Source organism: Rhinolophus hipposideros (assembly GCF_964194185.1).
Source record: "Rhinolophus hipposideros genome assembly, chromosome: 26".
NCBI lineage: Eukaryota > Metazoa > Chordata > Mammalia > Chiroptera > Rhinolophidae > Rhinolophus > Rhinolophus hipposideros.
Genome location: NC_138072.1, coordinates 18,178,612 through 18,191,347, shown reverse-complemented (window position 1 = coordinate 18,191,347; position 12,736 = coordinate 18,178,612). Strand labels below are relative to the sequence as shown.

Here is a 12,736-nt window from a genome sequence, read left to right as displayed (position 1 = left end):
ATGTTAGGAGTATGGCGCTCCAACCACCTGAGCCACTGGGCTAGCCAATATGAAGATTTCTAATGGGAGTCCATATCTAATCAAAACATGGTACACTACAGTGCCGTTTTTTTGGTTTGTTTTTAATTGGGGACTATTGGAGAACAGTGTGTTTTTCCAGGACCCATCAGCTCCAAGTCAAGTTGTTGTTTTCAATCCAGTTGTGGAGGGTACAGCTCACTGGCCCATGTGGAAATTGAACCGGTGACCTTGGTGTTATGAGCACTATTCTCTAACCACTGAGCCAACCAGTCGCCCACTATAGTGCTTCTTTTATTTCATCATTTACTTCCCTGCTACCTAAAAATAAGCATAGCTTTAACTTTAGTAAATATGTTAGGCCCCTCCGGATTGCAAAGAACAGACATGCAGTCAGGTCATCTCAATTAATGTGAGTTTATTTGTGTTGATACATAAGAAAATAAGGAAGATAAGAAAGCAACCCAAAGTCCAGCCTCATTGTTCAAAAATCTACCATTATTACTTCAGTAACCTAAGAGCAGAGACAGTGAATCAATAAGAACTCTTACTTGTCTTAACTGCAGAAGTTAAGTAGTTGCCATTACTGTTGCAAGGTGGTACCATTAGGGTGACTTCGTTCCTCTCTCTATTTTGGCTGCTCTCAGCACTACTCATTTTTTTTACTTTCCATGCCTCATATTCAGACTCCCTGAAGGAGGGCTCTGGTTGGCTGGGCCAGGGGCCATCCAACCAGAATACCAGGGCTAGAGATGTCTCCTTTCCTAGGCCACTCCCTAGCCTGTAAATGGGTTTCTTTGAGTCAGGCATGAACTTTGGTAAAATTAACTATGACCAGCATGGAGAGTTCACATGACAGAAAACATGATTCTGTTCATGCAGGAATATGAGTGTGTTCTCTCCAGATATCCAGGAAAACTATAGATCCACTCATGAAGTATGGATAATACAGCTTCTGGGGACAAAACAGCTTTTGTTTCACAATGACACTTTCTCATGGAAGATTTTCAAAGTGCTCTATTTATACCGTAATCTCCCCAAAACTACGGTACTGCATTCTTTTATTACATTGTGTGTGTGTATGGGGGGGGGGGCGATGTTGCCTTAGTAACGTACTTTCTAAAGAAGCAGGTAACCTCTGCCTTTAAGTAAAAGTAAAATTATGGATTAAGCTTTGACTCACATAAATGTTGTTGGAAGATATTTTTCTGAGTTGTGTTTAAATAACTTTTTCCTCTATTTATATTGGAAAGTCATATATTATTTCAATATTTTAAATCCTGGAAATTGAGGTCATGTTCCCAAGACCTATTGTATACGTATGTGGGGACACTCTAAATTAGAAACCAGGTGTGGCTGCGTTTGTATCTTATAAGCTCAGAATTTCTCAACCATTCCTTATAACTACCCATAGTAGAGTCCATGAGGGAATTAACAATTTCTCAAAATGTCTGAAGCTAAAAGGAATGGGTTTGAGAGCCAGGTATCCACTTTATAAAAGGAAAACTTTTCCGCTTACTAATTTTTCTCTCATATAAAATAAAAATAAATCGTAAATAATCTTCACCCTTACCATGATTTAATTGGACTCCTTGCACACAATTGTCTCTCATCAAACTGTTAGCCCAATAAAAAAAAAGACCATAAATTGAAGGATTCAGAAAATGTTGATCAAATCAAATTATTATTAACTATGCAGATTCAGTTGGCTTTGTTAAGCCTTTGCTAAACTCTCAAATGACAGCTTTAAAAAAGCATGCCTCTTCAGATTTTTTCTCTTTACAAAAAGGGTACCCACCTTATGCACGTACCACACACATTCTTTCAGAGAGAAGACTTTTCCTCAAACATGATTTAGATGAGCAAATCAACAAAATTGCATTTTGAATGGGTCTTGTGGAAGGCACTGTAGCAAGCATTCAAACATGAGCAGGCCCTCAACTTCTGATTGGCAAAATGGGAAGGGAACCTGTGCTTTTGGAGTTGATTCTGATGGCTGTTAAGGTAGCTTCTGAACCTGTGATTCAGTATGGGTTTATGGAGCAGGTAGATACCAGGTGTTTTTGATTATGGATTTAAGTCTGGAAAGAAGAGAGCGTGGTGGGAAAGTATAGGAGGCAGCTGAAATCATATCCACAAATGCCAGTTCTATCACTGGGCCAGAAGATACAGCCAGGTCTCTACAAAGTTTTCTTCACTAAAAAAACCACCTATCAGTTATTTACTCAAAACGAAGACATATTGGAAACAAACTTTATATGTGGAAACAAACTTTATATATATATATATATATGAAGACAGGGATATCATTACTAAGATGCCTCTTTGGGCAAATATACAAAATGTTGGGAACATAGCCCATTGGCCCAGCTGCAGACTTAATTCATCACTTCGAGTACAGCTTGGAAGTCATAAGAGAGTGGTTTGTTTCTAAGATCAAGCTGAAGAGAAAAATAAATGCCTCACCTCACAGAATGGAAAAGAAAACCACATATTTACTTCTGAAAAAATTCAGCACTTGCTTATATGAAAGGTTTGAGACTTTTAATGATGTCTCCAAATTCAGCCCTTTATCACACCAATTTATTTAGGTATCTTAAGGTTAGTAATATAGATATGTCCAGGTACAACTTTATCCTATTTACATAAAGAAACATTAAAAATTCAAGATATCCTTTGTAAAAGAATTAGAAGTTTAGTAGTTGAACATAGCAAAAGAAAATGCATAATAGCCAATTAAATCTCACAGTTCTTTTCATCAAATTGCCAAAAGGAGCATAAAAGTGATCAGTGACCTTTTATAGAACTCCATAAATATAAGACTGCCAATGGGTCAAAAATAAGAAAATTCAGTTTTTGCCATTTCAAGAAACCTCGGAAGAATACCTACCTAGCTAGTCACCATAAAAAGCAGTTATCTTCATAATTCAGCCAAAGATGGAAATTCTCTCAAATGGAAAAGGCAGGCTATGAACTGGGATTGACTTCGGGGCTATTGAAAATCTTCCACCAATTTAAACTAATTAGGTGAAAATAATAAATAGCTATTTGGTTACCAACATATAAAAGGAAAAGGAAATATGCTAAATCACAGCAAATGCAAAAATGCTGAATATGGATTAATTTATCCAATCTGCCTTAGGCCAAATGAACATTCCATTAATCTCTCCTTCAAAATGGCTTCTAGTAAAGTGCACAAGGTCACTGAGAATAAGTACAGGAAACCAAAGAATCGACCATTGATCCACAATATCTAGGGCTGTTTGTAAGGAACTGAGTTTGAGTGAGCAATAACAAAGTATCTTTCATTACAGAAGATGACTGTTCTGTTGTGAGTGAAGGCAGTTTTTTCCCATTCCTTAAATGTTAATAATAATGGAATGGATTTTGGACAAAAACTCACACAGGTGGTCTTACATATGATAAAAAAGCAGATTCTGGGATCGAATTCCTGAGACAGACGGACCCTGGGTCTGATCTTATCAAGAAATTCTTATAGTCTTTTAATTTTCCCCCCTTGGAATTTAGTTCAGTAAAAACGCTAACCGAAAACTCAGACTGAATCAGAGTCACTTGAGTATAGCCACAGGCAGGCGGGAAATGAGCTTCTGTCACTCCCAGGTTCACTGAGGCACTTTTAACAAACCAGTAACTGCAGTAACAAAACACGTTTTTCAAACGGTAAGATCAGCCCAAAATGTGATCAGACCCATCTCACTAAGAACCAAATCAGAAGTGAGACAACCAACAGCACAAATACTGCCCAAATGGGAAAAGTAGGGCCAGAGCTACAGAGATGCAACGTTTTTCCACAGCCCTTTCGTTTCTTTTACTGAGTCTTCTTTGACTTTTTAAAGACACCAGTTTTCATTGTGTCCCACAAGACTTTGGAAGTCCCTGAAATGTCTCTTTACAAGGTCCTCCAAAGACAGTGGGGACATTTTCAGTGTGCCTCACTTTTATCATTTTCAGGTACCCTCAATGTACAGTTTACAGAGCATGGGTATAATCCAGAATGTTCCACGTCCTCTCCAGCGGTTTCATAAGCATGTTCAATTACTTGGTATGCTAGTGGACAGTGGCAGTGCAGTGAAAGCCAACAGTATTGATATTTAACAGTGTGTGTCAATGGTTTGATTTGGGGGTGATCAAAGTTGTGTGGCTTGGGAGAGCAGAATACATAAAAACTGTAGACACTCATATGCAAGTTTTCAGCTGGAAGGTCCATCAGAAGTTCTATGGAACTCTACAGTAAGCAGAAGTATACTCATATATATAGTGGTCACTGTTTAAAATTCATGCTTGAGAATAAATAAGGCACTAGGTTAATGTCAGTCGCACAGAAATCTAAAATACAGTCTCAGATTATGTTTGCTTTTCTTCCCCCAACCCCCTGGGAAATAACTCCTGGGGCATTTGTGGGGGAGAAATGGAAGTCCGTAGTCTGTTTAGCATATACAGTTTAAAAGAGGAAGACCACTTCTAGAGGGGTCCAGAAAGCATCCAACTGAAAAAGAAAGTTCTGCAGAATTAGATTTCCTTTAGGAGATACGTACCCCTTTAGGACACTCTGCATGGGGGCTGTTTTTGTGGCTGCCACAGAAAGCCCGCTTGCCTCCTGGCATTGGTGGCCTGGCTGCTGCCGCCTGTACCACCTTGAAGAGGTGGGCTGTTGGGCAGGCAGGCAGAGCTGCTGCTGCTGGTGCATGGCAGAAAATCCTGGGGCACAGTTCCTGGTGTCACCTGTTTGATGGGGCTCAGAGGGAAATGGCAATGGTGGTCATTTGGCTAAGGACAAATTTCTCTTCTCCTATTTCATATAAAGATAGTGACAGTGAAGAGGTCCCATGACACCAAGCATATGCACGTAACGTGGCTGTGACAAATACTCCAGGAGACAACTTGAGAACTGACAAGGAAGCAACTACCTCTCAGCTCTTCACATGTCCTTTACAAACTCAGCCCCAGTTGCTTTTCTTGGCCCAGGGTTGAACTTGGTGTGTTTGTCTCTATGCCTGCTCTTGGCTTGGTTTCTTTTGCCTTCTTCCTTTTTAATCATCACCCAAACCACCTTTACTTTATTGAGATGACTGGCTGGATAGCTCCCTACAGAAACAGAGATTGGGTATATGGTAAATATTTAGATTTTACGGGCTGGCCATTATTAATGAAGCGTTTCATTAACAATCCCCCACTCATTCATAAAAAATGTGACCCTTAAAATACAGCTCTCTTCCAGCTCTTCACTGCCTGTTAAACATCCAGTAAAGCAATACTTGGAAACAACAAGAATGAAAGTTATGTGATTGCTGGATGACCAACAATAGCATTGTACACCAAGCAAACCCACTGGATAAAATTCATGGGTTCCTTCATCACTCATTCTAGCATATTAGAAATTAAATCTAGAAATAGAAAAAAGTCATTGAGATTGCTTTTCTTTGCTCTGAAAACACATGTATATGCCAGTCCTAAAGATAATCCCTAGCACAATGTCTAGTTTTGTGTTGGTGTTCTTCAAGCCAAAGAGACCCGACAAACTGATGACCATCCCAGCAGGAATGACGATCTCCAGCAGGGTTTTGGCAATGCTGTGTTCCTCCACATTTGCAACTGGATTTGTTTCCCCTTGGAGGTTCTCCGGGAGAACCTGGTATTGATTCTATCAGGATACCACAAAAATTATTTCAAGAAAAAGATTCTGCATCATAATGCTTTGCATTTATATAGGTTCTTTTGATTTCAAAACAAGTTATAAATATTTCCTACCATGACAACATCTTCCCGAGGTAGGTGAGTATTTACTGTCCCTACATTACCAAAAGAAACCCGAGGCCAAGGAGCACAGGGAGTTCCAGGCTAGAGAGTCAGGTGACAAGACCGGGCAGCCTGATAGCTCTGGGCTCCGAAGAGGCCGTGCTCTCTCTAGGGTAGCAACAGTCTCCATTAATATAGAGTTATACATTGTATAGATAGAAAACAACAACATACAATGATATTATAGAACAATAATCCAACATTTTTGTTTCTTAGTAAAATATGTTAAGCTCGTTATTTAAATTGCATTTCTCTGAAAAGCATTTGGTATATTAAACAGCAGAAGGTATATTAAATAGCTCTATAAACGTTTGCTGGCATACTCTTAACAGCATAATTATTCTAAAGAAATTAAAATCCACTGACGCATGGAGATCTTTCCTTTATAACCCCATGAACTAGGCAAAAATGTGAAAAACTACTCTATTCTCATAATGCAGGCTTAATAGCTTGCTGGGTATTAGCAGGTGGCTACCTAGTTTTTCTGAGCTTGAGAGAAAGGATATATATTGCTGGCTGTGGTTTTAAAATACCACCAACTTGGTAGGGAAAAATGTAGTTGGAAGGTGAAAATTAAAGACTGCTATTTCCATTTTGTATTCATTCTGAGGAATTCATACACTTTCAAAAGATATTATCACACTTGGAACTAGTGTTGAGGTGAATATAGGGACACTACATCATAAGAACTTTTTGTGAAAAGAAAAACGATACAAAATAAAAGCTACAGTATTAGAAGAAAATGAACAGGGAGGCAAAAAGAGTATTTTTCCAGGGTACTGAAAGCTGGCATGAGAATTTCATGCTTAGATGACTATATAGGCCCTGGAGATGGTTTATAAGGATAAATACTTGGTTTGATCTCTTCTTCAAGGTGAGATCCTCACTTTGCCTTCTCAGTCAGTTCTCTCAGAATGGGGTTAAAGAGCTTACATGCTAAGCTTCCTAAGACTGGACCGGGTGAGTCAGCAGAAAAAGTTCTAAAACTAGAAAGAAAGAGGCATCAAAGTCTTAAAATCTGTATGCAAACGTAAAAACGAACTTCCAAGCCAAAATGACATTCTCTGTCAGAAATAACAAATACAAAAGTCTTAAATTTCATGTACACTCCGCGAAGATGTGGTTAGATGTTACATGGCGTTCAGAGATTATTTTCTGTAAGTGTGCTTTTTTTTTTCCTCCTAAAAAAGACATATTAAATTGATTTTCTCTCCTCAAGTCCTTTATGTATAAATATGAAATACAAGCTGTCATTGTGTTCGATCGTGTTACACACTCGCGGGGTCCTTCCCACTCGCATTGTATGTGGCAGTTTTGTTTGAGGGGAGTCTGAGTTTGACCAAGCTTGAGCAGTTCGGCTGTTTGGTTGGCTGTAAGCTTCTGGCGTAGGGTGAGTACCAGTCCCTCTCAAATACATCTTTCAGCTGCTTAATGATGCTTGTGTTGTTCCTCACATCTGCTTGGTTGATAACAAGGCCCGTGCCCGCGTTCTGGGTAAAATCATTCCCCACCCAGTCAAAATTTCCTGCAAACAAAGGAAATAATGGTGAGGACCCACTGGGGAATAGTCCCTACATAATGAAACACAGAGCAGATTCTATTAAAAAATAACAAAATAAACACCCGGGAATAATGACCGGGAGACTAAATTGTGTTAACAGCTCAGGAAAAAAAAAAATTCCAAGAAGCCTTACATATGGCATATTAATATTTGCATGTTCTTTTGTCATTTTCTTCAGCTTGCTCAACTGGAAACTCAAAACAAGGAATCTGCTGTTCTTTTCCGTAAATGTTATTTCTTATTGATGTTCACAAGACACACTAAATATAACAACATTTAAAATATATAGGAATCCATTTAAAAATTCTGTGAGCAATTACTGCCTTCTTAGAGACAACATCTAATCCATACATACACAAGAGGGATTCTAATTATCATGCTCAGAAGCTTGGCATCAAAGAAAAAGCTGAAGCCTGGGGAGAACCAGCTCCTATTTCAAAACACAGAATGGAGCTCTGCTCCATTTGTCTGCAGGCCACACTCTGGGAAGGAGACACACATAGGAATATGCTTTAGGGTAGCTTGGGAGGGGACAAAATGAGGGCAGAGGAGAGATGGAATTTTGAAGCCTTTTTCTGTGAAATTCAACTTTTTCCTTTAATACAATGGGTGGAGCCAAAATCCTGTATCTTTATTCTCAAAAGCTTTCATTAGGTTCTTCTCAGCAATTATAGCTCTAGGCTGCTTTCACAAATCTACAGAGGGATTCCTACACCAGAGTGACCACCTTCTCCTACCGTTCACTTCCTAACACTTGACTAACTTCAAAATCACACACATGCCTCAGTATTTTTTCAGTTCAGATGCAGTTTCACTCAGCTCTTTCTGAGACTGCATTTTAGCTCTCAGAATGCATGCTGAGGTCACAGATGCCAGGAAAGCTGTGTAGCCACCCTCAGGAACACCCTGGTGAGGTGTCATTGAACTCACTGGAAAGGTATATGGGCCTCAAGGAGCCTTTTGAGTGCCTTCAATCAATCAGCCTACTATCCCTTTGTCAGCACTCTAATAATTCAAACCATCTTCCAGACAAGTCTGCTAAGATCGACTCAGATACTCTGGAGAATTAAAACTTAGAGAGATGATGCTGTTTGGGGAGTCTTCTGTAAGTCTTGTAAAAATTTAATGGAGCTATAATTCCATGCAAGGTGTAGTGTGGATTTCTCTTAATTCACTATTCTCAGCAGGTGCCTGAATGATGGCTTAAGAGATTTCCAGAACATACTAATATTTAAATTATCAATGAATGTTCCCTCTTGATGCCCTTTAGATATTTTTATACTAGAATTATGCTTCACTCTAGGGAATTAAAGTTTTGCTAAAGTGCTATGTGTAAAATAAACTCAATTAAAAATGCATTAAAATAGAGAGCCCGGAAATAGACCCATATAAATATAATTAACTGATCTTGACAAAAGGGCAAAAGCAATACAATAGAGCAAAGATAGTCTTTTCAATAAATGGTGCTGGGACAACAGGGCAGCCACATGCAAAAATGAATCTAGACACAGACCTTACACCTTTCACAAAAGTTAACTCAAAGTGGATCATAGACCTAAATGTAAAATGCAAAACTATAAAACTCCTAGGAAATAACATAGGAAAAAATCTAGATGAACTGGGGCTTGGTGACTTTTTAGATACAACACCAAAGGCATGATTCATGAAAGAAATAATTGTTAAGCTGGACTCATTAAAATTTTAAAATTTCTGTTCTGTGAAAGACACTGTCAAGAAAAGAAAAAGATAAGCCATACGTTGGAAATAAATATTTGCAAAATATTAATAAATAATAAGATGGCAATAACTATGGACCTAGAGGGTATCACGCTAAGTGAAACAAGCAGACTGAGAAAGACAAATACCATATGATCTCACTTGTATGTAGAATCTAAAGAACAGAATAACGAGCAAACAAAACAGGAATAGCCTCATAGACACAGAGAACAAACTGATGGTTGCTAGATAAGTGGGGGGTTGGAGGGCTGGGTGAGAAAGGTGAAGGGATTAAAAGGTACAAATTGGTAATTACAAAATTGTCATGGGGATGGAAAGTACAATATGGGGAATATAGTCAATAATATGGTAATAACTATGTATAGTTTCTCATGGGTACTAGTCTTATTGAGGGGATTGCTTCATAAATTATATAAATGTCTAACCACTATGCTATACACCTGAAATTAATATAAAATAATACTGAATGTCAACTGTAATTGAAAAAAATATTGTAAAGATGTCCCAAAATAGGGCAGAATATCTTCTCACTGAGCCAGGAGGTGGCACTCACTAGTGGCCGATGGCAGTGTCTTCTGAAGGGCTGCAGATGGGGAGGGTTTTGGGTGGGCTGGATTCCAGACTCAGCTCTTTTCCCCCTACATCTGCAGGTTTAAGTCTTTTCACATCTTATGTCCCAACTCTCCTCACTTCTAAACTGCAGGTAATAAAAGCCGCCCTCCCTATTGGCAATGTTTCTGAGAGAATAAGATAAAGTGCTTCACAAAATGAAACGGGCATCATTTTTACTCGCTCACTAAATTTGGAAAACAAAAAGTTTCCATGTTCCTTCATTCTATACATGTTTTTCTTCTCTGCTTTAAAGATGCCACTTCATGTGTACAATGTAATAACCATGCTGCTGTTTTGGGATGTATGCACCATGGTTTTATAGATAATCTCCCTGCATCTGGAGCTTTACTACCTTAATAAAAAGAGCTAACATGAATCAGGTATTGTCCATGTGCCAGGTGCTTTGCATCTATTATCCCACTTAAACTTCACCCAATGAAGTAGAAACTATTATTTGTCCCATTTTATAGAAGAGAAAACTGAGGTTTAGAGAGCGTAAGTAAATTGTCTAAACTCAGACATTTAAAAAATAGCAAGGGTGGGATATTATTGCCCAGGAAGTATTTTGGCACCAGACTCTGATGACATCTGCCTTCCGGTCACTCATGACAGGCCAGCTATAGTACTGTCTGTGGGGAAGGTGCCCTGTCCTCGTTCCAGCACCAGTACTCACCTCTGATGAGCCGTTCACCTCTCGCCTATAAAATGAGGCAACTGGACCAAATAATTTTTGCAAACCATTTATGAAAAGACATCTTAGATAGTCTCCTATTAGATGAACCAGCCATAGAGGAGGTGTTCGTTTGAAGAGCTCTTTGTCCTCACCCTCCTGGTTCCTGATCTCCAGGGTCCCCCACTCACCAGCAGGGTCTTCCTCACCACGGAGTACAAAGAGCATAGCTGGATCACCACTCACCTGTGTGATCCCCTAAGGGCCCTCACAGTCCTGACACCTACCGATATAAGCTGCACCATCCGTCACCATGTACTTGTTACGGTTTAATTTAGGAAAGGTGTGATTCTTTTGTTCTTTTGTAACACAAGCATTCTCTCTTTCCAGATCAAAAAATTTCTGTAAGACAAAAGAAAGGAAGGAAGGAAGGAAGGAAGGAAGGAAGGAAGGAAGGAAGGAAGGAAGGAAGGAAGGAAGGCAGGAAGAAAAGAAAGAAAGCAAGCAAGCAGGTGAATAGAGAATAATTTTCGTCTTGTTCAAGAGTACAAGAGGGTTTCTTATCCAAATATCGACAACAGACTTCACGTTGGGTTATTAATCCATAATCTTGTCACTTCATACAGATGAAGCTATTTTTGTTTTCAAATCTATACAGGCAACAAGAAAGAAAATTAGCATGCTCAAGTTGCTAATGAACACTTTTAAGCTACAAAAGGAACACAGTTTCATTCTTGCCATTCTTTCTTTCAGGTTGAGAGCCAGAAGGTTGTGCAGTTCTTATCGTCTTATTCATCAGGCACTGGCATTTGAAGTCGGCCTCAGGGTGCTTTCTGTCAAGCATGCCAGAGGACTGCATGAATCTGCTTCCGTGTTGCAAACATGACAAAAAGCAGCAGGCCTGTGCCAGTGACTGGCTGATTAAACCGGGGATGTGCAAAGATCAACAGATTTTGCCAACAGAACAAATGCTTCTCCTCTGAGCACCTAGGTCTAGAGCTCTTTTTAAAAGGCCACTCAAAAAACATCAACTTCAAACTGTGAACCCTGAATTTCAATGTTAATGTGACCCCCAAAACAGCCAGGGATGGGGAAACTATGACACAGGGCTGACAGCAAGAGTAGGCTTGTGCCTCGGAAATGCACTGAAATTGTTACGTGCTTGGCTGAGGCGTGCACATTCTATGCCTGAGCTCACAGGAAGGCGCCATCGAGGGTGAGGGGCTCAGCTCTCTCCCACATTGGACAACGGTGAACATTTTCAGAACTGTGTGGAATCTTTCCGGAGTGTCTTACACCTCTGGAGGAGTCATGTGTGTTTGAAGGAAAGAAGAGGCAGACAGTAAAATGGACTGATACCTAGGAATGGAAATGACATTTACAGTTTTAAAACTAAGTGTTCCAATTTGGTTTGGGGAAGGAATGCGTTTGTCCTCTCCTGCCCCTCAAGGTGAGAAAGGGCTGATAAACTAGGTGATCCCTAAGGTCTCTTCCAGCCCTGAACATTTCATCCTGAGTTTTTGTAGAATACTTGAGATCAATGTGCACACGCCACAATCTTCTACCCAAGAGGAATGTTGTCCGAGGGCCATATCACCATGGTTACAGGTGATGCTGCCTGGGTCACCTTATTTCCTCAGTTCCTGTCTTCTACAAAATCTGCATCCTTTGGAGGGTTCACTTACAGCCTTTGGGGTTGCTTCAAACTGATAATAACCTGTGAATGTTCTTAAGTCAAAGGTGAATCCTGACGCTGGGCACCACTCGGTAACAGCCAGCAGTCACCTTGCTTGGACATTCCATCACAACACATGTCCACACACTTGACTGTTTCCTTTTCAGATTACTGTAGACTCAAGATGGATTTGAAAAAGAAAAAAATATACACCCACCCTAATTTAAGTCAGGGATGGTGTCACAGCTTGAGGCTTTACTTAGAAACCATTTGCTCTAGAGTCGGAGATGGCCCAAAGGAGGGGAATGGCTTTATCTGGGAAACTAAAAGGACAGTGCAAATCACATGGTCTTCACTAACATACTGTTAGATACTCGATATGCTGTAGGGGAAGGCAAAGACATTTCAAAAGTGATTTGTCAATTTATTAAAAGATAAAAACCCAGCCAACTGAGGCAACGTTGTGAGTTGGAGTGTCTTTCCGTGAGTCCCCTCATGGATACAAACCCACACAGCCAGGGGTGGGGAGCCCACTCCCCTGAGGCCAGAGGGGCCCTGCCTCTGTCCAAGACCATTGCTCTATCAGTACTCCAGTCTCCTGAAGTTGTGCTTTGTGCAAAGTTCCAATGCCCACTCTTCTTGGAAA

At 39.9% G+C, this 12,736-nt stretch overlaps 1 protein-coding gene across 4 annotated transcripts in view; it reads right to left on the bottom strand.

Moving 5' to 3' along the window:
• Positions 1-426: 426 nt before the first annotated feature.
• Positions 427-12,736, bottom strand: part of PLD5 (phospholipase D family member 5) — a 238,635-nt gene continuing 226,325 nt past the window's right edge. For all 4 annotated transcript variants that reach the window (XM_081039295.1, XM_081039296.1, XM_081039298.1 and 1 more), the window contains 2 exons: positions 10,703-10,817; positions 427-7,360 (listed from right to left, as the gene is read on the bottom strand). In XM_081039295.1, coding sequence (XP_080895421.1) covers positions 7,104-7,360; positions 10,703-10,817 — 372 coding nt within the window. In that variant the 3' untranslated portion in view covers positions 427-7,103. The remainder of the gene's footprint in view (positions 7,361-10,702; positions 10,818-12,736) is intronic.